The following is a 26291-nucleotide window of genomic DNA, read 5'->3' on the forward strand; positions in this document are numbered from 1 at the left end:
TTATCCGCATACTGATACAGCTTTCAACAATAAGCAAACTCAATACAACAATTGTATCAATAAATGTCACTCAGTCAGTGTTTCTTATATTCTAGCTGTTTAGATTCATTAAAGATGTATGACGATTTGGTCGTAACAACTTGATTTTTTTTTACAATTTCAGAATTTATACTGTTGCTATGGAAACATAAATACATATATTATTATATTTAATAAGCATTTTTAATTCTAAAATTAACATAAAAACAGTGCTAATGTTTTGTAGTTACAGAAAAGTTTCCACATTTTGAATTTTATCATTTGAGAAGAAATTTTCACAAAAATTCGAAATAATGCTTTCTGTTGCCATGGTAACTGAAAATTTTATAATGAAATATTCAAAATTAACAGCAGAAATTGAACCTCTTCAATTGTTTTATCAATAAACTAACAATTCCTATAAAAAAACTGACTTATGTAGATACTATTGCAAGTTAAAAGCCTTTAAAGCAGTTATTTTCATTTTTTTCTGTTTCGTTACCATGGTAACTATGGAATTTTTTTCAATTTCAATACAAAAAAAATAAAAAATTCTTATACTCATTTAAGGTTCTTATATTTTTTTATATGTATTTAAAATTTTACGTCAATTGGTTGAGGCATTAAAAAGTTCTGTTATTTTCATTATTTGAATCTTGCTTTTTTAACTGTTTTCAGTGCCATCTTACTGTATTAAAGTTATCATAGAAACGGTCTAAAAATACAACATATTCAACACTTTCAAAATGTCGTACCTCAAAAACTATACATCCAATCTCCATGAAATAAAATGTAGGATATTTCTATTTGAAAGATCTTACTAATGCATTCAAGACAATTTAAATATGACCAATGAAATATTTGGCTGCACCAGGCTACTAAGAAAAGTGGTCCTTCAATGAAAAATGAATTACTTAAAACAAAAGCTCAAATATTAGTATCACAGACTCTCATTTTACTCCTCACAAATCAAAATATCTCTTCATTTGTTCCATTTACTGTACACAATTACACATATTACACCTATCAGGAGTATTCTACAATAGTATACTCACAAATTGTTTGGTTTGCCAGACTTGCTAGAATTTAGAAAGTTTGATCAAGCATAGAAATAAAATTGACACTGGCAGGCATTGACATGTGTGCAGTTTAGATCCATTTATATAGATGTATATATATACTGAAATTTAATTTGACATATAAATCAATGTAATTTTCATTAATTAAGCAGTAGTGTGTAGTTTAAATCTAGTTATATAGATGTATAGATCTATATATTCAGCATACTGATTTTTGATTGGACATTTTAATCAGTCATTTTTATTTCTTAAGCAGTAGCAAACTTCCTAAAAACTTCAAACTAGCCAAACTGTTGTTGAAAATACCATTGCATTCATTAGAATATTTTCTTATATAGTATAACAAACATCCATATTCAACAAACTTACAGCACAAAATGTTCCCCTCATATATGATAAATATATTAGTAATACCCACGTTTACAAACAATAATTTCCACCTTCAAACCAATATCTTAGATGATGGATGATTGTAATTACTCTATAAACTACTTTAAAAAACTAAAGGCATGAAATGTTAGCGATATTAAATGGATTTCACACGGACAAAAGTCAAATACCATACAAGCAAGTTTGTTGGGAACTAGCAATTTCTAAAATAAGGTTCTAATCAAGCATACAAGTGTTGGCAGCATACATTTCAATATTAAAAACCATATTCACAGACAAACCAGTCTTAACACCCTTGTAACCAAAACTTTGTTCTGATAAGACAGGTGTTCAGTTTTCACATTACAAGATGATATCCACTGTATGCTCTTGGACAAGAGTTACAGAGTAGAAATAAATCCAGTACATGCAAGGTTTGGCCAAGAAAAGTCTCACTGTGAATATGGATTCACATGCATGTATCTTTTAAAAACAACATGGCCAAATTCAAACACCAGAATATTACAAATATACACTCCTTGAATGAAAAACATACAAAACCAGTTCAGTAGTTTAGACATTGAAAGGGATCAAGAAAACATGACTTCATAAAAACAATTTTCTAGTTCAGCAATTCAAAAAGACAATTTATAGACAAACAATAAATCTGGTTTAAAAGTTTAGTAAAACATGTAATATGAAGTATGCAATTCCTACCAAATCATACAAACAATTTAGTATTGCTATAAAAAAGAGAAAGATGTTTCTTTTAACAGAAAATTCATCCTCACCAGTTCATTAGCACATGTGTTTAACTTTGATTTCACGTGTTTAATATTGTTTCATGATTATCACAGATATTTGTTTATAAACAAATATATTACCCAGTCATTTATTTTATACAATAGTGTTGACATCTGAAAATATGTAATCAGATCAGTTCTTAAAAAAAATTACCAGGAACATAATAGAATCCATATGCAAGTAACTGGACCAAATATAACTTTTACTCAACTCAATAATTTTAAATCTGCTTTAGATCCATATTCAATTATTTTGTATAGTTGACATGATTTTTTTAATGTTAATGCATCTAGATTCATATCAAAATATCTAAAAATTAAGTTAAATTACAAATGAATGTGACAATGAAAACTAAATTAATATAAATGTACACAATACAGTTCACAATAACCCAAGTATCATTCTCCTCCTAGAAAAAGGCTTTAACTGTATATGCAATACAACATATACAATATCTTTTGTAATACCAAGCAGTTTCTATGTTGAAGATTATAACCACAACTTCTTACATATCTCAGTCTTTGTTCAAGAATACTTTAGACTGGTAACCAGTTCTTTCTTCTCAACACATTGTCCATGGTATATCTGAATTCTTTTATTGTCTTTATAAAACTCCCACATAGAATACTAATACATTCCAAACATTAATCTATTTTAATTGCACCATAGATTTTCCTAATGAAGAAATATGCAGCATAGAATCCTATTGTTCCAGTTAAGATCCAGAAAGTTACAACCATCAAAAATGTGTAGCCAAAGTACAGTAATGTTGGTATGAATTCTGTAATCTCTAACTGTAATACAAAATAAAACATAAATCAACATCAATCAGGGATAAAAGCAGCAAATAAATTAACACATTTGTTTTCTTTCTAAATTTTCAGCAATTCTTACAAACATTCTTCAGTATATGTTTGAGTACTTTAATTTTAAATTTGTTAAGTTACAGCTTTCAGAGACTTCAAATTTTTTACAGCTTTATGTCACAATATAAACCTGTTCCAGTCAGTCTTAAGTCATGATGAAAAATGATAAGGTGAATGCAATCTTCAGGCATTAATCACTTTACTTGTCAGCTATCAAAGGCAATCTGGTTACTCAGCACAAGTCAATCTGATGCTTAGGAAAGTTTACAACGTAGTAGTGCAGTCATTATATCAAAGCATACATATCAGTAATAGTAGAGTTATCTTACCTTTGTATAGAAATAAAATACAGAGTATGCTAATACATAAATAGCTGAACCACCGGACACAATAAAGGATCTCCACCACCAATGGTAGTCCTGTAAATAGGAATATAATTACAAATCAATTGTAAAATTTGTAAGAGATGATGCAGCTTTTAAAACTGAAAAGTCAACAGTATTTCAGACTAATGGGTTTATCCCAATTTGCATGGTATTTACTTTTTCGCCATAACTGCATTTAAATGTCTTTTATGTTTTTATACTTTTTAAGCCATGGGCCTATTCTGGCCGACTATACAGTATGATTTTTTCAGATTCTTGAAGGCTGAACAGTTGTCTATAATAGTTTCTATTACCCACTTCATTTAAATTTCTGGCGGATATTTGTTTTATTAACAATCATCATACCATGTCTCCATTTTTCTTATTTACAAACAGAAAGCAATTTGTAATACATGTGAGAACATTATTTAAATTAACCACCTAAACTGTAAACCTGCTTTTGTATTATTCTACATAATTATAAGTGTAAAGTTTGGTTAAAATATTTTCAATTAAATTATCTCCCCTGAATTGAACACACATTTACACATAATTTATCTCCCATGGCTATTTTGTGTTTTTCTGAGTCTAAAAGTTTTATAAATACTAACCTCTCCACACAACTGGAAATATGACATTACAATGGAAATCTGTGACACTGAGATTACAAGGATTATAAATACTAAGAAGAGGAAACCAAATAAGTAGTAAAACTGATTCTCCCAGATGGCCTACAATTATACAAAAAGGTATCAGTATAATCAGCTGTTCATAAAATGTATTTAAAACTCACAGTACAGGAATATTTTGTCAATTACTAGGGCTAAATAATTCAAATTTAAAATTCTATCTGAAGTTTGTATTCATTTGATAAAACCAGGTTGTCTTTTTAAAGAAATATATATATATATATATATATCTGAAAAAGTTAGTATGTGCATCTTTACTTTTGCATTAATATTGATTTGCTAAACAGAACATACATGCTCTTAGCATTTGAAGTCAGTTTGGTAAAATGATGTTAAGTGCCGTCTTGGTTATCTTTGTCATACTATCATAGCTTGAACTAGTTTATAAAGCTGACTTTACAGTAGTGGTTTTATATATTGCTGAAGGTCATGCTATGATCTATGGCTGCTGAAATCCACAGCATGTGGACAGTAGTATATAGTTGTCTCATTGTTAATCATACCATTTGTTGGTTTTTTATACCCATCACAGTATTTTTAGGAAACAATATTTATGTTTTGCCAAGAGATCATCTTCTGCATTTCTACTGTATACTTACTGAGAAGATGAAGAAAAGTTCTATAAACATAGCTCCAAAAGGTAAAATTCCAGACATTAATACTCTGAAAAAATAAATTAATAGTTTGATATTACAGACAGTTTGATTCTACGATTTGCATTGCAATAGTCCGATAATAAATAAATAACTATCCTATAACACCATAAAAATCTTTTTAAAAGTACATGAATACTTTAAACCTGGGTCATTTCCTATGCATGACATGTGGATACATCAACAAAATAATTAAATCAAGAAATAAAATGAACATGACTAGAACACTTAACACAAAAATATTACTCTGAAAATAAAATTAAATATGGAGTATAAATTACAGAGAAGATTGTCACATGGATAATTTCTAATTTGTCTGTTGTATGATAATTGAAACACCCCTATATCAAAAAGGTTGCTTTACTTCAAATGCTATTGATTTGAAAAAGATAGAGATGTACAAAGTTAAATGAGTTTATACAACTAATGTAATAATATTTACCCAATCCAATGATTCATGTACCATTGTTGTTCTGGTACCTGTCGGGGAATTTGATTGGTTCTAACTGGGTGTTGATATGGCTGGAAAAAAATAGCCATAAGTAAACTATTTGGTGCTGTTTATGATATTTTTTGATTTTTCCAATATATGCATTTTTTTACTTTGGCTATGAACATTAAGATATGACTGGGAATTTATATGTAAATTTGAGAACTTTCCTTCAATATTCTGCATGTAGAAATATTAAGTTCCAAGCCAAACCCTTATCTTATCACGATAAAACAAGAATATGTCCATAGAACACAGTTGCCTCACTTGCACTATTAATTTTTATGTTCAGTGGACTGTGAAATTGGTGTCAAAACATTTGGCATTAAAATTAGAAAGATCATATCATATGGTACATTTGTACTAAGTTTCAAGTTGATTGGACTTCCAACTTCATCAAAAACTATCTTAACCAACAACTTTAACCTGAATCCAGACAGATGGACCCACATACCGAAAATCATACTGCCTCTCTACTAAACAGGGTAGGGTATAAAAAGTTGCACAACAAAATGACATTAAAAAATTCTGAAAAGGGAAGTAAAGAGTAGGAAATCTGGTGGTAAAACTTTAATATGATGTAGAAATAGTAAGTTTCAGGTTTTCCATTAAAAATTGGATTAAAACTAGAATATATGTGCATATCTTCTATTCCTATAAAATTGTAGTGGATTTTAGAATGAAAAACTCCTCAAAATGTGAGAAGGGACATTGATTCTACAAAATTATTGATAACTTTGCTTTCTTCCAAATATTTATTTCCTAAAATACTTTTCTTCCTTGAAAATAATTCTGCTAATATTCCAATTAAAAATTTCAACAAGATGTAGCAACTTTGTTTTTCCTTTCTATTATATGTTTACAATTACCTGCTTTCTGTACCCAAAGTAGTAGCCTAGAAATACCAAAGGTGTAGAAATACCAAACCACATACACAACAAAGCTAACATGGTTGTAAATGGCAGCTGTGAAAAAAAGTGAAAAAAAGTGAAAAATTATTTCAATATGAAAGGATTAAAATATTTCTTTCATTGAGAGCAAAAGTTAATATTTTTTTGTCATTTATTTTTTGCTACTATCATTATTATTCAAACAATGACATGAAAGCCTTATTGCATGCATATGACACTATCGCTATTTTAAATCTATAATAATCTTGAATAAAGTGATATAAAAATGTTTAAATGATATCAAAGCTTCAGACTTAAAATACATGCTTGGATCTTGATAAGAACTCCCCATAATTTGATTCTATACAAAACTTACAGCTCCTGATGAATGTTTTCCCCAGATGAAAAAGTTCAACAAGAATGTCACACCAAACATAATTCCTGGATACAAAGTGGCAGTCTGAAACAAAAATGTATAAAATTATGGTATCAAATAACATTTCAAATCTTAAAATACAGGTATATTAAATGGATATTCATGGATTGAAGAAAAATTCAAATTTCGTTGATATTTGATATAGTGGTTTCAGCAAGTTTTGCCTACAAGCCCATAGAAAATATATACTTTATTGAATATTCAAAGTCATAGTTCAGCTTTAGCATAAAACACCAATTGATATACCAATAATACAAATTGCAAAGTATGTTATATCTTATTTATTGAAATGTTACCTGTATGGCTGACTTTTTCCACTGTAATCCTTTCATTGTTTTATACAGTCTGGCTGAGAAGAAACCAGCAAAAACACTGTAAAATAAGTTTTAAATCTTTAAAAATAGTTCAACCTTGGTGACATTACCTTCAAAAGTACTATTTTCTCTATAAAATACATGTATAATTAATCAAATATATTTTTTCCCAATTAGATCTATAACAATTGATACTGTAAATAACAAAAACTTGTCATAATTAATTAGAAAAAAAAGTATGCATTACCCCATAAACACAAACAAGAAGATTGCAGCAGTCATCAGGGCTCCTCTTGATGCTGGTGACAACATTCCTAACATGGCAAAAACTGAAAAAGATAAACAAATATAAATGGAAGCTTTTTTCATAGATTTTACATATTAACATTATTCAATCAAACATAGGATAAAGCCAAAAAAAAAACTATTACGAGAAAATTAAATATGATACATTTGTACTGAGTTGGGTCAATTTTTCTAATTTCTAAGGAAAAAAATCAAATTCATCTAAATCAGATCCAAATTAAGTGAATGTCCTGAGTATAGCATAGTTAAGAATTTTAAAAAGAATAAACATCTTTAGTCCACAAACAAGACAGATTTTTCTTAACTGCTCCACTCTGGTTTATAAGGGAAAGTTTTTGTTGTATGATATTTATTACTGCACAAAATAACTTGTGATAGTGTATCAAGCCAGTAATTAAAGTTACTTGTTAGACTTACATATTGTGATGACTGCCATGGAAAATATTTGCACCCCAGCACCAATAAGAGATGACAAAAGCTTGGTGTGTTTTGGTGGTCTGAAAACATCCCCATGAACCAACTTCCAACCAGTTTCTTCTAATGTTTCTTCCTGTTTATAAAATGAAAAAGAAAACTTGTTATGTATACACTAAGTCTATTATATAAAAAAATTTGTAAGGGTTTCGCGAACCCAGTGTCTCACCTACTTTTGCTCTAAATTGCAGGCTTCTGTCCAAGTTTGGTAAAAATTCAGGATAGTTAATGAATCTTATAAATGATTTAAAAAAAAATAACTGCAGATAGTATGTAATGTTAACTAGAAGAAAAACTAAGTCCATTTATAAGTAAAATACAGATACACAGGTACAAAATATTAACATAATTTCATTCTAGATACATGAACTAGCTTTTGATCATAAACAAGCTTCTGTCCAAGTTAGGTACAAATTAAAAATAGTAAACATGTATAAGAAAGTTATTAAATTTTTTTAAAATTTAACCACAGAGTGAATGTGTTGTTTCCTGGCAGAAAATCTAAGTTCATTTAAAGTAAAATACAGAAAAAATGGATTTATCATTTTCAAAATTAACTTCTGGATACTTTCTTATGATAATAAACAAGCTACTGTCCAGGTTTAGTACAGACTCAGGATAGTTTGAGAAAGTTATAAAAAATTTAAAAACTTTAACCTCAGAGTGAATGTAATGTTTCCCCGCAGAAAAACTAATTCCATTTATAAGTAAAATACCCAAAAAAAAGAATTTTATTTTTACAAAATTTACTTCTGGATAATATCTTATGATCATAAACAAGCTTCTGTTTAAGTTTGGAAGAAATCCAGTATGGTTTAAGAAAGTTACTAAAACTTTAACCACAGAGTGAATATTTGTGGACGCCGCCAACGACACCAACGGAATGTAGAATCGCTTAGTCTCACTTTTTCGACTAAAGTCAAAGGCTCGACAACAACAAGAATGTGTCCCAAGGTACATGGATGCCCCACTAATACACCTTAAAATTAGCATCAGATTGGCAGACATTACAAAAATATTCAGACATTTTTGGTCTTTACATGGTAAATTAACATTTTATTAATATTATAACTGCATAAATGTATATCTTTGTAACACTTACCAAATCATCTTCTCTGTTGTATTTTGCAATATCCTTTCTCAATGTTCTCACCATGATCATAGTCAATATACCTGTAATTCAAATAAATATATATTTATATTCCAATCTTGTAACAAACAAGGAGTTTTCACAAGGAGTTTAAAAGATATTTTGATAGATATGGGTAATATATTCATCAAATCAGTCATCTGCCTTTACTCTCAGTCTTCACATTGTCCCTGTGATTGTCTAAATGTTGGTATTATTTCAATATTTTTCAATGATTATAAATGACAGTATCATGCTTACGTTTTTTTGCACATTATAGACTGTTATTATTTTTTTCCAGTATATTTTTGTTATCAATGCACATATGTAAGGTGATTTCTAAATAGTAAAGATTTCTGCTCAAACAGTACCATGGGCCATTTTAACTTGGAGAGAGGTGTGATATTTTTCTCCATGTCTATCCTTAGTGTGAACTTGACTATAAAAGTGTTGTTCCATTGCTTTTGTTTTGCCATGACGTATTACACCATTTTTTTCTTATTTAACAAAAGAATTCACAATGTAATAATGGTTTTATAAACCAATTGTTTTGTTTTGAGATATGAATAGAGTTGCTTACCTGACAGAAATATAACAACAACAACAGAATTGATGATAGAGAACCAATGGATCTGTACATCACTCATTGTCAGGTAGATATCCCATCTAGAAGCCCAACGAATGTCACTTTGATGCCATTCAACTTCATAGGTAAACAATATCTCAGTTGGACCTGCAATGGATAATATCAGAATAGTTTAAAATATACAACATTTATTTTCAATAATGATAATCTATTGGTTGTAAGTAATTTTGAGTAATAAAATTCCCATATGTTACAGAATCCATATCTTGACTAATTTAGATCAAATTCTTTTAACTGTTCCTGCTTTATTCCTTTCCAATTATATTCATAATTATATACAAAATTTCTGCTATTAATTAGTTGTCCATTGTATATATCTCGCCTATTGCTCAGCAGGTGTTATAAGATATGGAAGAACAAACCTATCTAGTATATTTACCTTTCTCATTAATTGGTTGTGGTGCTGCATCTTTAATAGTACATTTATTATCTGCTTCTTTAACATAGTTTTTGCTACCAACACTGAAGAAAAAGTAAATTAGTAATTGGGTACAAAATTTAATAGTTAAAAACAATTTAATGTAAAATGACATTACAGTAAATCAAAAATGATATTTCTTCACTAAAATGACAATTTTTTTTTATTATTTTAACATAATTTGGAAAGTGATGAAGAAAATGACTATTTTCCAATAATTTCCTCTGACATCTGATTTAGTTAAAAGGAATATTTCAAGTGCACACTTTTATATTCTCTAAGGGTACGTGAGCACCAGAGCTTGACATGTTTCCCAAATTTCTAGTGTGAAACATTTTGGTGAGCATTTATCATGAGTACAAAATCTAAGAGCATGAATGAATTTATGTTGTTTATCAAATCTTCATTTATAACTTGGGACTAAATAAAAGCTGCTTTTGTTTTCTCATAAAATTTCTATCTAAGAACAGTATTGAAAACAACAAATATTCAGTTCAGTTAACAAGTAAATTTCGCAACAGTATAACAATGAACTCTCACCTCTTTGCTTCAATTTCAAATCCTACAACTCTGTATGTCAACCTGGAAATAAAACAGAATATTAACTGCATTCAATACAAACATAATAACAAGAAATTCTGTACCTGAGGCTCCCAGTTTGATTCTTTAAAATGCTATATCTTATATAAATAACTATTAGAAAATATCTAAACACTTTTTTATAGCAGAAAATATTTTGAATATTTGTTAAGGTATACACAGCTTAACATGACTTGTCAAGAACTTGTACAAAAAAAAAATGCTTAAATTACAGATTTATAGAAAAATGATTTTACATCCATTTGCCTGTTGGTTTCTTGAGTTGGGTTGCTGTGTACAGGACAAATACCTCATATCTTCTTTCAAGGATATGAATGCAAAAACATAATGAATAACATAAAATGGTTTTGTCAATCTTATAACACGATCTTTACAATAATACCCTTAATATCTCCTGATGTGATATGTATTATCTAGTAAGTAAGAACTTTTCCATTTAATATGTATATCATGTATAAAAGCTCACATGTATGTTTGACTATAAATCAAGTCACTGCTGATAAAAATTAAAGATTGATCAATTGTTGGTTTTTTTATGCTCCTTTTTAGCGCCACATTTTTGCATTTTTGTGGCAGTCAGTTTGTATAGGTGGAGGAAGCCAGAGTCCCAAAGTTTGGCATTGGAAAAATGAGACCTTTAACCCATATATGCAAATTATTTTCAAAAAACCTATATGTTTTAATTTAAAAGTTGTCTGCTAAGTAAGTTACTTCTAAGTAACAATATTCCCTGTATAATATTTGACAAATGACCCTATCCCTGACTTGTTACAGAGTTACAAATGTTCATACTTACTGGTCATCTGAGTGGTACTTCAACACAAACTTCAGATGATTGTTTATATAAGCCTACAATTATAAAATATTCATTAACATTAACTTCAATACAAAATATAAGACCTTAGTTTAGTCTAAGATGCCCAAGTGCTACAAGTGTTCTGTCTAAGTGTGCAATCATCCTAGATCTAAGGTGACTCATCATAACAGGTACAACGTTCAATAAATCTTATATATAATAACATACAAATAAAACAAATCATATGATGTATCTATACAGTGAAAAAATTGACAGACACTTTTTACTCTGTGAAACATTACTACAAGGTGTTACTTTCAAGATTAGAATGTCATTATTGTCACTTGAATTGAAATAGAAAATAATATATGCAGTTTTCATCACTTCCTAGCCATACAATTGTTATGTTGAAATCTTAACTACAACATTATGAAGTAGTATCTTACAGAAACTAAACTAAAGCTAAGAGACAAAAAAAAGTGCACACCTATTATTACTCCTTAATTTCGTCTCAAAAATACCAAGACACTGAAACTTCAGTTTAGAAGTATTAGATTTATAAGAATTAAAACATTGAGAAATGATTATTATTCTTCTCTGCTTAACCATTGTGTTAACTATTGTGACATATCTGTCAGCTTCTAAAAAAGCTTGTCTGATTTATATTATGCTAATTCATAAGGTAATAATATACAAGAAGACATGTCACATAAGGGGACACACTAATTGATCTCCAAACTAAACATTCTTTGCTTCTACTTTTTGATACTCCATGCTTTGCAGAGAAGCAACATTAATCAAGTTAAAATCTTTGGTGTGACTAAACCTTCACATGACAAAGGAATAAAGAAATAAAACTTGTTCAACACATACCACATTATCTTTTTCAAATCCCAGTCTATACCCATGTTCATACTGTGTTTGTCCAGTCTCCATTAATTCAAACTTTGTAGCACAAGGGAGATTGTCCACTATCCTATAAAATACAGAAAGTTATATATGTATCATAATACAGGCTTCACGATAAATTAAGTGTTACAATATACGCTGATGTTTTCATGCATTCTGACTGGAATTTTGTATATATTTAGTTGCGGTTCAGTCTACTAATATGATGTTGATAGTTATGAAGACATATACATAACTTTATATTATCAAAAGCAATAATAAAATCCTTCTATGATTGATATTATGCATATTATTTTTAACCAATCACATCTGTCATTTGAAATATTCGACTGAATGTGTTCGAAAAATGTTTTTCTTCATAATTTTATTTTATTTGTTAGGTTTTTAATTCATTATTTGATTTCATACAGTTTCATAAACAAAAACATAAATCCATTAATATTTTTTAAAATTCATTTGACAGAACAAATATTTCATTTTTTCTCTATTTCATAATGATACAATATTTAGTTTTGTAAATTTAGTGATACATTCAACAGACAAATGTTTACACTGTTTGTAGATTACTTACAAATGAACAAAGTAAGAATGTTTAATTCTCTCTGCCATTTCTTTTGATTGTTTCTCAGAGAAGGTTTTCTGATCACAGAGAATAGAACATTTTTTTGGTGTAGCCATCTGGATCTACAAAAAAATACTAATACTTACAAGTGCCCATAAACAACTAAAACACACAAAATAAAAAAACACAAATTAGTGTAACTTGTATCCTATTTGTTATAATATTTGGTGTAGAAATGATGAGTCCATGTTTTAAGTAGTTTATTCTCAGTTGGATAGTTATCTCGTTGACAATCATACCACATCTTATCTACATATATTGTAAGCTGAAAAATTGTAAAAGCTCAAAGCATACCTCCAACATGCACACTTATTATTAATAAACTTGTAATGCTTAATTCAATATAATATTATGATTATAACAAGACTACAATAACACATTTCCTTTAACAATACAAATCAACACACAGTTTTTCTGTACATCTATCTGGAATTTGGATTGTTTTCTGCCATGTTTTTTTCTAACAAAATAAATCACTATGTGACCAGCTCTTAGAAGTCATACTTACTTTGTATGGAGTATTAACAATTCTGTCACCTCTAAGTACTTCACCTAAAATCAGAAAATAGGAACAGGTATATATTACAAGATGCATGCTTGCAATCTGAAGACAAAAAACCCATATAAGAGATTAGTAAATAATTCACTCTATAATTTTGTTTTTCTAGACTTGTGTATGTCACAAAGTTGAAAACCAAGTTTGATTTCCTTCGTCTAAGCTGATCATTACTAATTTTCTTGGAATATATAGAAACATTTTTTTATCGCAAATATTTTATTTTTTGTTTTTTTTTCTAAAGTCTGCATGTATTTTGTTGAACATTTTCATGAACATGTGGATTACCCATGAAATCAAAAAAAAAAAAAAAATCCACAGAGGGACAGTATTTAATTGTGATTTTCAGAGTTTGCCACAGTTATACAATAAAACAAGAATGTGTCCATAGTAATGTGTCCATAGTACATGGATGCCCCACTCACACTATCATTTTCTATGTTCAGTAGACCGTGAAATTGGGGTCAAAACTTTAATTTTGAATTAAAATTAGAAAGATCATATCATAGGAAACATGTGTACCATGTTTCAAGTTGATTGGACTTTAACTTCATCAGAAACTACCTTGACCAAAAACTTTAACCTGAACTTCACACTATCATTTTCTATGTTCAGTGGACCATAAAATTGGGGTCAAAACTATAATTTGGCATTAAAATTAGAAAGATCATATCATAGGAAACATGTGTACTAAGTTTCAAGTTTATTGGACTTCAACTTCTTTAAAAACTACCTTGACCAAAAACTTTAACCTGAAGCGAACGGAGGCACAGACCAGAAAACATAATTCACCTCTACTATCTTAGGTGGGGCATAACAAGAAACTTGCATAATAATATAAACTTCAAGTATGTAAACAATATATGTCAAAGATCTGCCAAATTGATTATCATCTCCTAGTAAACTATATCATTTCTGACTATCATGATTATATGGTTACCTAGTTTTTGACAACTTTAATTCTTTTAAAACAATTACCACATTAAACATCAGTAGTATTTTGTATATAATCAAATTATGTTAGACAAGAGCGACTGCGTACTTAAAACTTTCTTTAGTAGCTAAAGTTAATCTGACAGTCAGATGACAATTTATGCTTTCTTCATAACCATTATTTGACCTTCAATACAGATTGCTAGATATTCCTTTTTTCATAATGAAACATACATGTATTTACAAATTTATACATCAACTTATGTATATGACTTTTACCTAGATTTTCAGCTTTATAGTCTTTTCCGCCAATAGGTTCACAGAATGGTGATGAATAGTAGTCAAATGGCAGCTGTGTTTTTACACTGGTCATTTTGACAGCCTAAAAATTAAAATAAATAGCATTGTTGTGAATAATAGTCTTATTAAACTAAAACTGTGAGTGAACTCACAAAAAGATATCCCCATCCTACAATACTTTTAGTTTTAAATCACATATACTTCTATTTCAATTTACATTCAGTTAGTTTGAATGTCTCCCCTTTAATATGTACATTTGTAGGATGAGGAACATATTCATGTACAATGTATCATCATTATGAACTTGACTGGACCCCTGTTGTGTTCACTTATTGCTACACTGACAACAGGTATGGCCTAAATCCTGACCACGGGATTTGATAATTTGATGAGACCAGTACATAATGAGCTATGTTTAATTATGTATTATACTGATAGCAAATCAAAGAAAAATTAGCACATTTATTACCCTACTGAGTTCTAAAGGGAACAAAAGATACTGGCTCAGTTTTTCAAGAAAATGTTAACACGCTCGTTGGTCATTTATCTGCGCTACTACCATAGGGGTTAATTAACAGATACTTGTTAATTTTGCGGCATCGCAGTATTAACATTTGAGGTCAACTCCTTTCACTTTAATTGGCCAATTTTATTAGCAAATCGTTGAATTTGTAAGACTCGTCCAATTAATGCCAATATGACAATAGCTCCAACCCTTTCCTTCGGTGTCAAGCTATAGATAGAAGGGCGGACCAGTTTACATTATGAACATATCTAGGTATTGTTTTACAATTTAGTAGTGTCATCATTAATCATTCAGCCCAATTATTATGAAAAAGCATCACAAGGCATTTTGAACAGACAGATACTTTTACAGGGGTAAACTATAGCTCATAAGTTAATTTTTTTAAATGGTTTCTAATAATATTGCAGTAAAGGTTATAAATTATTTACCACATTTTGAACAAAAAATATTTGAGACTGGTAAATAGGCATCCTGAGGTGAAATATAACAAAATCATGAAAATTTTACAATTCTTTTGAAGTAATAAGTTTAATAAATAAAAGTTTGGTTTCTCAACTGTAAAACTGTATTCCACAGAATAGAATAGTTTTAAAATCTTTATATTCATACTGTTAAGAATGTCTTACCCTAACTTCTACTGCTTCTTCTCTGTTAAACTCTACTGGTGCTACTCCTGGTACATAGAATCCGTTACAGTAAGTAGCCATGATAACAACCTGTAATTAGAACAAAATAATTTTACAGAGTGTGACCTGTAATTAACGTTTTTCATCAACCAAGTTGTGAGCCCAATATACATATTGAGACTTAGGTATATAGCTGGATTTGGTCTCCAAGTCACCTCAGATCTGCTCTGAATAACCTTCTCACAGCAAGCAACAATCAAACTTTAATTATAATGTCAGATATGTCAAATTTAATTTAAGGGGACCTTGTGTGATTTTAAGAAATGATGTACAAATTTGCATACAGGTGTAAAAATGTCTATAAATACATTGAATACGCACTGAAGAAACAAATATCTGTGAATTGGAAATGGACAATTGACCATTTTGAGAGTTCATTGGAATTCCGTCATAATTTTTTTGTCTCAATAACATCATTTATGTGTTTACGTACATCTACAGTAAATGTATGAATAAGTATAAAGTCCAAAATTTTAGTAACTCGCTTAGCTGTCAAGTGGGATTTCAATACACCTTATCGCTATTTAGTCCATTCCGAGAAAAACAGTCATTCATACAACTTCCTGTTTAGGTCACCGGCCGAAAAAATGGAGGTCATCAGTAGTGAGCTGAGGGAGAAAAAACTTTAGAAGGTGATCATCAAAAAACTTTGATATAGTATGATCCACTTTTTTCGAAATTAAAATTGAAGTAAAAAAATAATTTGTTTTAAGTATTTACGGTAGTGTAAACAAGTCTCATTAAAAAGTATCATGCATGGTGAATTGTTTAAACAGGGTCCCAGATAGCTTCAACTGGATTAAAAAGTTGTGTAATTTTAGAACTTTTCCGGAATTGAATAAATAGCGAATAGGTGTATTTGGGCCACGTTTTTTTAATTTGTTGGTTTACGGATTTTCCCCATGAAAAAGTCCGGTCGGTCGGTCGGGAAAAAAAAGAAAAAAAATATCTTTCAAGACAGAAAAAAAATGCAAAATAAATATACATTTCACCTTTCTAACAAAATGTTTTTTATGTTATTTTGTCATCATTTCAAATTCTAGTTCGATGAAATATTCTTGCTCAGCTGTCATAAATATTGCATGACATTGTCTGATGATTTGCCGTAAAAAAGGGAGGTGTTCACAGACAAAGACGAAATTAAATCGTCATTTCACAAACAAGAAAACAAATTCGCGTAGCTCATAATCAATTCCAGAAAACTTGGTGAGTAATGATCTTCAAAAACTAAAACTGATAAAGAAACAAATGTTAAAAACGTCGTACGAAAATAAGTTTCAACACACATGTCAAAAACGTAATAGACTCGTCCGCGGAAAAAACGAAAATATCGGGTTATCTGGTGTCCATTCCCGTTTTTTATCCAAATGGGCGATATTTTTTTTTTTTTTTATCCATGAAACAAGAAAATTCTAAATGACTTGTTGTTATTCAGAACTTTTACTTCCAAGGTGCTTTCCACCTGTCCACATTTGGACAAGTCTATTTCTATGAGATTATGCATCTTACAGACTGATGACATATAAGGGAAACGGACTTATTGTGTTATTGGTTTTAAACACAGATTTCGTTCCGCAAAATTATTTGCGTAATAATTTTGCGTAAATGACATTTCAAGGTCAGTTATAATTGATTTGTCTATTTTTAGAAACGTAAACTGGAAGTTTTATTTTTTCACAACAGAGAGTGTTATCAATCTTGTTAGTGATTCATGCATTTCATTTCATAAAAAAAGAAGAATTTAATTATTTTTCAGGGATAATGCATTTGTTTTGGTCGGCTGAAATAAAAAAGCATGAAAAGTCAATTTTATTTTTATTCTAGGAATCGGCAAAATCGGGTCGGCGGATCCGTAAACCAACAAATTAAAAAATCCTGGCCTTGACGAGTTCCAAGAAAAAAAGGTTTCACACACTTCCTTTCTTATATCATGAATATCACTAAAAATTAAATTCAACATTATTTCAACATTATTTGGCAAGAATTTTTAACGCTGTCATCATGGAGCTACCCCATCACGACACTCAATTATGAGGGGGAGGACAGGGGTAAGGGAGACAGGGAGAAAGGGGGTAGGAGAAAGGAGAGGAAGGCTGCTGAAAGGGAGTAGGAGAAAGGAGAGGAAGGCTGGGAGAACGGAGAAAAAAATAAAATATGAAAAAATAAAATATCTCTTTTTTCCAGTAAATTAAAAAAAAAAAATAAGGAGAAGAGGGGTAGGAGAAAGGAGAAGAGGGGTGGGAGAAGGGAGAAGGGTACCCCCTGTCCTCCCCCTCAATTATAAAAAAAAAAAGATTTTAATTTGCCTATTTATGATATTCGTGCTCAAAACAATCATATTTATAAAACTGCTAGATTGACATGAGGACATTTACTGTAGGTACCAATAAACACATCAATGATGTTATTGAGACAAAAAATTATGACGGAATTGCAATGAACTCTTAAAGTGGTCAATTGTCCATTTCTACATTCATTGAAGACCTGTTGCTGACCTTCTTCTGTTGTTTTTTCTATGGTCGGGTTTTGTCTCTTTGACACATTCCCTATTTCCATTCGCAATTTATTTCATATTGAGGTTTTTTTTATCAACTCTACCGTGTAAATAAACAGAACAGGAATGAAGGAGACAACCTCAATCTTTTTACTATATATAAAATATGTAACTTAGAAACCGGATCATAAATAATGATGTTTTGTCAAAACAGGTGATAGGATTTGTCGTGCATAAGTGCCCACCTATGCAAAAAATCATTGTTATAAAGCATCAAAGTAATCAGAGTATTGCTTTAATGATAATATGTGTGCAGGGAGTTTTTCCGGAATAATTCTAATGGAAGTCTTACGCCGGCAAGAAGTAGTGTCATTTTCGTCGCCATTTTGCCTGCTAAACGTGGAATCGAACGTCACTTCCCTTTTATTTTGATAAAAAAAACTATAAACTTACAAATTTATATTAAATTTGTCAACCATTTTCCGCTTGTAAATATTTGATATGTATAAATAATTAAACGCCAATCAACATTTAACTCAAGTTTCACTTTTATTAATCCGAAACTATGCAGATTGTTCCAAGTTTAAAATGGGGAAATAAGACAGTGAAATTTTAGAGAATTTTATTTTTTGTATAGACCAGTCATTTTCACATTAAGATATTATTATTCTTATGAAAGATTATAAGATATATTTTAAGGGAATACAAATTTTATTTGTTGATCAAAAGACATCAGAGGGTAAAAATAATATTTCCCCATTTTTAATTAATCAACTCTCCCAACAACCATGTGCTTTCTTTTCTGAAAAACTGCCTGGTAGCTGGAAGTGTTTGGCTCACCTCTGTTTAAATATTCTTTAATTAAGTCGGCCAGAAAATGGTACTACTGATATGTTTCAGAATGTTATATAAATTACAATTTAAATGATAAGTGGTCGCTAAAATATGATTATGAAGATGTTGGCTGCATCTCAGTGGAATTTTCAACATACTTTTTGTTGACACATGAATATTATTGGTGTGCTTACACTTAAAACAATAAATACAGTCAAACCTGTGTAGTTGTAAAAGATTTAAAGCCTATCTGCCACTGGATTTATTGAACAGTTGAAAGCACTTTTCGTTCAGAATGCAAAAGTATTCATTCTACTTTTATTTCTGGATGTCTGGTGTTATTACTTTGTAACCGGAGAGCACGAATTTCATTACAAAATTGCTTGTCTCCACCTGGACCTCTGTGTTACAAGGCAGCGCGCTAACCGACTGAGCTAAAGAAGTACTTCCTTAGCTCAACCGCTTACGGCTGACTAAGTATCTACTAAGTTTTCTAAGGGAAGCAATCCCGCCACAACTTTTAATGAGTAATGCTTAATTTTGATTAAAAGTAATCCATTTTATACTGATTACTCTGTTTAATATTATATGTATAATTTATGACTTTATGATAATTCTGTTAATTTTTGTGGCAAGATTGAAACTAAAGTATTAGTTGAAAAAATATTATGAATCCAAGACCTTGGGTGTAAAAAATTATGTCTATTTTCTTACCTGACTTGGGGCTGCGAAGTCTTGTGAATTTAAGAGGAAGGAACAACTCTTAAAACACGGTTATAATGCTTAAAAAATCACTATAAATAAATCTTTTTGGCTTAATCTTGATTTGTCTGAGAGGTCTTAAATATTTAAATATTTAATAATAATTTATCTTTTGTTTTTATTTTTGGAAAGATTTCAACATGATTCGTCACAATCAGTCAATTGTTATATCATCTTATTAAAAAATAATGTGAACATTTTATTCTCAGATCTGCAGTGACATCACAACATGTAACTGACCAATCAATGATTAGCATTTTTGTTATGTAAACAATGTTGATAGGTGATGCGGATAAGATTCCTCTAGATTTTCCATAGACTTGTTGCAAATTAATTTAATTGATATATATCATAACCAGTTGAATATAGCAATTTTACTCTTTTAATACTGTTAAAGACACTATATACTATCTCCATTTTGATTTTTAACATACTATAACCTCTGGTTAAAAAATAATCGGCAATATGAATAATCAGTTATCCCCTTCAAATAAATGAAAAATCTAGAGGATTCCGGATTTTATCACCTCCTGACCAATGTAAATGCCAGGATGTCCGGATCTGAGAATTGCGTCAGAAGTTGTAAATGTCGTTAAAAGTACTTGATGGCTCATAATTACAAGATCTAGCTGATGCATATAATGAAAACGTAATAATTAATTGGCACCAATACATTATGTTTTAATTAATTAAATAAGTACATTTTTATATTAGTCATACAAGGAAGGGAAAGCCCCTGCATCTGAGGAGGCAACAATTCACAGAATAAGAATCACTCTTACAAGCAGAAATGTCAAAAGTCTAGAAAAAGGTAAAGTACTCCTTAAAAAGACAATTGCTGTTTTCCAAAAGCATCTGGACAGCCTCTTTAAATGTTACTACTCTATGCAAAAGAATTGTCTTTCTTGCTTGCTGTATCGTATTCATTTGTTATTTTCATGTGTTAAATTGTGCATCTTATTCATGTTCGCAATTATGGGTAGCTGTATTCATATGGCATTCTACAATCTGCAAAACACGTATCTCAAATCAAGCTATGAAACCATTGTTTTCCCACTTTCTCTAATTTATGTGAAAAGTCAATTGCTGTCAGTATAGTATAAGGAGATTTGGTTTGATTGCCAATGAATCAACATGTACAGAAGCTGAAATAAAGATTTCAGCTATTTAAAATTGAAAAAAGTTACTGATTATTTTATTCAGTGTTGCAAGATAATACACACTCCTTAGATCCACCTTTGGGACAAAATCATGGATGCCTGAAGTGACGATGTCCAGCAACTTTATTGTTGTACCATCGAAGGTGCTTGAGTCATTGGTGTGTTATATCAGTATACCTCAGACTGCAGACTTGAGACTGTTGCAGATCTAACGATCATTATGGCAACAGTTGGCTGTTTTCTGGGACACAACTTTTTATATTTGAACATTTCAAATGCTATGCAATTTTGCATTTATTATTTTTTTAATAAGAGAATAACTTTAAAAGTTGAGAGATAATTGTTTTCCACAAATATTCATCTTGTTTGTGTGTTGTTGATAACTATACATGAAAGATTTATTATTTGCATAGAATGAATGAATAATTAAGGATTGATCACTTTGGAAATCATCTAGTGTAGTCCAATATTCATAACGTAAGGGTACCCAAATTGCACCGGGTACCCAAATTGCACCTATTTAGAAAAGATAGCTATCGGAAATCTTTCAAGATTTCCTAGAGACTAAACAATTTGTATTTTTATTATTTGATACTATGCACGTCTTTTAACATGGTAAACATATTTAAATACACACAAAATGTTCACAGTATTAATCAACAGATGGTCTGTTTACTGAAAAAGCATAATGTACGAAAAACGTCACCATGCGACGTCATCTTTTTAAAATTGGCAAATACAATATATTATAAGTATCCATTTTGTAAAATATGGAGAGTAAGCATGGACTTATATCAATTGTTCAAAATATTTGAAAAAATTTAACAAAAGCTCGGTTATTAGACATTTGACAATGTGAATTTAAGCATAGATGCAATTTGGGTACTCCTCGTTACAGAATCATGGATAGTTTGGAGGTTGATTCAAACCCATTTTTGTATGACTCAATATGGAATAAAAATCAAATTGGTGTACCTATACAATAAAGAAGGATAGGGCTACAAAATAAACACAGTAGAAACATTTTTTTCTTGATCATAAAAAAACGTAGGTGGAAAAACTGTCAAAATAGGTGCAATTTGGGTACCGTCACGTTATGTACATGTAATCCATTGCACAAGTGTCAAAATAAAATATTGATTATTAAGTTATTTCCAATTCAGAATTCAGAAATGTCTACAATTTAAACTTTAATTTTACCTGATAGCTTGTTGGTAGGATCTGTGTACGTAATGGACCATGTGTTTATGTTTAGATCTTCAACATATAAATGGTCTGTTTTAAGCTATGAATTGAGAGAAAATGAAAGATACAATGAATAATTTTTTTCACAAAGGAATTGCTACTCAAATTGGTGGGGTTCCAAAAGAAAAAAAGTATTTTTATGCATATTTAGAAATCATTTCACACTCTGGTAACAATGCCAGCAGATCAATAATTATTTTCTTCGCTGCATTGAAGACCAATTGGTGGCCTTCAGCTACTGTCTGCTCTTTGGTTGGGTTGTACTTATAACATATTCTCAATTTGATGAATTGTTTTATTGAAAAGCTGTCAGCAAAAACTTAAAAATAAATTGCATTATTTATTGACAAAATATAAAGTAGAAGCCAGGATACAGGTAACATATTTATGACTTTATTTAACAATTACTTGAAATTTGCCTTTCTCTCAGTATCATGATTGAAAAATACATTTTCTGTATAATGATAATAAATGTTAATTCAGTGTTGCAAGATAATACACACTCCTTAGATCCACCTTTGGGACAAAATCATGGATGCCTGAAGTGACGATGTCCAGCAACTTTATTGTTGTACCATCGAAGGTGCTTGAGTCATTGGTGTGTTATATCAGTATACCTCAGACTGCAGACTTGAGACTGTTGCAGATCTAACGATCATCATGGCAACAGTTGGCTGTTTTCTGGGACACAATTATTTGTATTAAATTAAATATTGAAATGATTTCAAAGAGTTAGTTATAATTTACTAAAATTTATTTTATATTGACAGTGTGTGCAGATTTGATAAAGGGAGCAAAGGAGAAGTCTTTGAAGGTTAAAGGACCAGTCCGTATGCCAACCAAGATTCTTCGTATTACCACCCGTAAGACCCCCTGTGGAGAAGGTTCTAAAACCTGGGATAGATTCCAGATGAGGATCCACAAGCGTCTGATTGATTTACACAGTCCTTCAGAAATTGTCAAACAGATCGTATCCTTTTCTGTGTAGTATACATTTAACATCGCATGTTATGAATGAGATGAGAATGGGGGTAGAAATATAGATTCTTACATTGATACCAGTGGATTATCAGATTTATCCAATCGAGATAGTTAAATTATCAATTTTAAAGTCCGAGCCGCCTCGGCGAGGACTTTAAAATTTATAATTTAACTATCGAGATTGGATAAATCCGATAATCCACGAGTAAATATGTAAGAATCTGTTTCTCTAATGATTAAAAAGACATTTTCTTTTTTTGTTAACTGAAAATCCCCTTCGAGTGCCCTTCACATTGCATGAAGTTGTCAATTTCATTAACACCTGTTATCAAATTTTGATTCATCCAGTTAGCTAAAAAGGTCATGACCCTTAAAATCATCCAATGATCTTTTGAGATCACCAGCAACCACATGTTGATTAAATTTTTTTATGCAAGGGGTTCGGAAAGGGATAAATTTACATAGAATTAGAGAAATTAGATTAACAGCAAATCATAAGATTAAGTCCAGCAATAATTATGTTAAGCCTAGAATACATTTGGCATATCTATACATTAATCTCCCTTGAAATTGTAGCTCAAAAATGTTTCTCAAAATTTAGTATTTTCAACAAACTACCCTCAAATTATCACAAAAATATTGGTTATCCATTGTATGCATTTTTTAGTGAGCATTTTTCACATATAGTCCTATGAAACTCTCTTGAACTACAAACATACAAAAATAATAATGGAATGATAAATCTTGTACAGCCCGGACTAATATTTCAATATACTGCCAAAAAGGATAATATAGAAGACGTTCTAAGTTGCAAAACTTGTGTCTTATCCTATTGTAAATGTTTTGGACAATAAAATATGTTTAAACTAAACTAAACTTATAACTTTTAAAAGTAAAACAGAAATTATTTTTTTTCAAGATTTCAATATTAGAAAGAATTCAACATGTGTTCAAGTTATAACATAGACCAACTATAAAAGAAATTTAGGTTTCATAGAGGAATATTTACACAGTATTGTAGTTTTGCAAAACGTTTAATAAGAATGTGATTTGTGAGAATTTAGCAGTTGAAAATATTTTTGTTTTTATCCTTGACCTCAAACCAGACATCTATTAGCATTGAACCAGGAGTAGAGGTTGAAGTAACCATTGCTGATGCATAAACTAAAGGACTCCATTCCTTGAAAAATAATTAAAAAAATAGAAAAGATGGTTGTGTTGTGTTAACTTGTACCTTTCAATCCTTGCAGTTCAGTTTTTTAAACAACTGCAGTTTTTTTTTTTACAGTCATGTAATGGTACATAAGGAACATATTCGATATCATCTGTGAAACGGTTATTTCATAATGGTCAAACAACTCGTGATGGCGTCCGTAAAATTAACGAAGGGATTATTTCAACTTCACCATTTGCAACTCGTGGTTTAAAAGCTTCTTGGTGAGCAGCAATCCTCTATCAAGGAAATCATGATAGGAAACACAAGCCCGGTAATATCATATTAATTGGGAGATATATACTCCGTATGCAGGCGCTGCTGAATAGTTGCTACACAGAAATCGAAAGGTCACAATAGGCAAGACGAAATCATCTATGTTGTCGTAAATGTTTGTTTTCAACCGACCATCATTTTCAATTTCTAGATGTAAGTCAAGATATGATACAGACTTAACTGTATCTGTTATATTCTTTATCTCTAGTTCGATGGGATAGATTCGTTCAACATGGCTCAAATTTAGTATTATTTAGTGAGAGAACATGGAGGAACGTAAAGTTAAAGGATATTGCTAACTTCTTATTTTTTTCTTCCTAAGAAGTTCCTGTATGAAGGTGTAACACCACTAATTCAGGCCCGGCCAGAAAGCACATACCAGAAAGTAGTACATATTTAACACAAAATAGTTCCTACGCATGGACATAACTTTCAAAATATTTAGAATATTTTATTAATTTTGGTATCAAATGAAAGCTGCATGACTGGTGATCATTGTAGAACAATTTTTGACTGATAACTTTGAATAATAAAAAAATGGCATGAAATTTAAAAAGGAGGGTACATTTTGCCTTTTTGTCAGATCGGAAGTACCTGTTTTGGTACATCCGAAGTTCTGGGAACCAGTTCTTTCTTATATGCAATGTAAGGTATGTTGATTTTTTCAGTACAGGACACCAGAAGGTGTTGCTTTGACATGCAGTGATTGCCACTTTATTTGAACTTCAAATAAAAGAGGTGCGCCTGCTTGAAACGGAGGAATTTAACATAGAACGCAATGGGACCATGAATTAGTGGTGTACTTCCTATTACAGAGAATCACCAGAAATCCAATTTTTAGAAGTTGTACCTATTCCAATGAAAATAAGTCAAATATGATGTTAGTAATCATGTCTAATCATTTTTTTGGGGTCAACAGTCCTGCTTGTGGGAAATTTAAGCTCTTAAATTGACATACTCAAGTATGTTAGCCTTTTATGGTCATACAGCATGCATGCAGTTAAGACTTGACTCCAAGTTCTTATTTTTGCATTTTTTCTGATTGAAATCAATAAAACATATATTTTATGACTTGTATATAGAAAAGAATAGCTCTTGGTCAAAGTAATCTTATGATTTTTCAAGTTTTTTTGTTTTTCTTATGGTAGCCTTTTACAATCTAGGCAAATGGTATATACTCATATAAGAATTCAAAAATATCACTGTACATGCAATTTTGAACCAGTTTAGCAAGTTATCTAGCTGAGGGATATATAAATTGCTCTTATTAATCTATGTTTTACCACAGAATTATGGTTCATACAAAAAAAAAACCTTTTTCCAATTTCAAGAAAAAAGGGGGGGATATTTCTCATTTATGTCTTAAGTTTGGACTAATATATTTTTATGTAATGAAGAACCTCTGATAAAAATATGACTATTAGTAAGTGCATAGCTTTCCTAATAGAAATT

The 26291-nt window shown here is 30.3% G+C and overlaps 2 protein-coding genes and 2 non-coding genes across 4 annotated transcripts; 3 read left to right on the top strand and 1 right to left on the bottom strand.

Moving 5' to 3' along the window:
* Window positions 1–1488: 1488 nt before the first annotated feature.
* On the bottom strand, window positions 1489–18807 carry LOC134694007 (transmembrane 9 superfamily member 4-like). The gene is made up of 21 exons (XM_063555000.1): window positions 18721–18807; window positions 15815–15904; window positions 14642–14744; window positions 13382–13425; window positions 12823–12935; window positions 12216–12318; window positions 11343–11395; window positions 10487–10528; window positions 9908–9990; window positions 9463–9615; window positions 8856–8926; window positions 7697–7829; window positions 7221–7302; window positions 6956–7031; window positions 6600–6683; window positions 6203–6298; window positions 5286–5365; window positions 4790–4853; window positions 4113–4232; window positions 3466–3555; window positions 1489–3064 (listed from the first exon to the last, which is right to left on the bottom strand). Exons 1-21 carry the CDS (start codon window positions 18751–18753, stop codon window positions 2915–2917), a joined length of 1863 nt encoding a protein of 620 aa, XP_063411070.1. The 5' UTR covers window positions 18754–18807; the 3' UTR covers window positions 1489–2914.
* A 306-nt stretch (window positions 18808–19113) lies between these two features.
* On the top strand, window positions 19114–24560 carry LOC134694012 (small ribosomal subunit protein uS10). Its single transcript, XM_063555014.1, has 4 exons — window positions 19114–19248; window positions 20679–20775; window positions 23140–23339; window positions 24457–24560. Exons 1-4 carry the CDS (start codon window positions 19246–19248, stop codon window positions 24511–24513), a joined length of 357 nt encoding a protein of 118 aa, XP_063411084.1. The 5' UTR covers window positions 19114–19245; the 3' UTR covers window positions 24514–24560.
* LOC134702948 (small nucleolar RNA SNORA53) lies at window positions 21181–21375 on the top strand. The gene has a single exon (XR_010104632.1). It is a non-coding gene; the product is annotated as a small nucleolar RNA SNORA53 (small nucleolar RNA).
* On the top strand, window positions 22866–23060 carry LOC134699301 (small nucleolar RNA SNORA53). Its single transcript, XR_010103553.1, has one exon. It is a non-coding gene; the product is annotated as a small nucleolar RNA SNORA53 (small nucleolar RNA).
* Window positions 24561–26291: the final 1731 nt, after the last annotated feature.

Source organism: Mytilus trossulus, chromosome 1 (assembly GCF_036588685.1).
Source record: "Mytilus trossulus isolate FHL-02 chromosome 1, PNRI_Mtr1.1.1.hap1, whole genome shotgun sequence".
In the NCBI taxonomy this organism is placed as follows: domain Eukaryota; kingdom Metazoa; phylum Mollusca; class Bivalvia; order Mytilida; family Mytilidae; genus Mytilus; species Mytilus trossulus.

Excerpts from the sequence above, each read along its gene's own strand:
- LOC134694012 (XM_063555014.1), top strand. Across the intron at positions 20,776-23,139 it reads TGTCAAAAGTCTAGAAAAAG|TGTGTGCAGATTTGATAAAG; the intron begins GTAAAGTACTCC and ends TTATATTGACAG. Across the intron at positions 23,340-24,456 it reads CAGAAATTGTCAAACAGATC|ACATCTATTAGCATTGAACC; the intron begins GTATCCTTTTCT and ends ACCTCAAACCAG.
- LOC134694007 (XM_063555000.1), bottom strand. The coding sequence starts at position 18,753 with ATGGCGACGAAAATGACACTACTTCTTGCCGGC. Across the intron at positions 12,936-13,381 it reads TTGTTAATACTCCATACAAA|ATCCAGATGGCTACACCAAA; the intron begins GTAAGTATGACT and ends ATTTTTTTGTAG. Across the intron at positions 9,616-9,907 it reads ACAACCAATTAATGAGAAAG|GTCCAACTGAGATATTGTTT; the intron begins GTAAATATACTA and ends TATCCATTGCAG.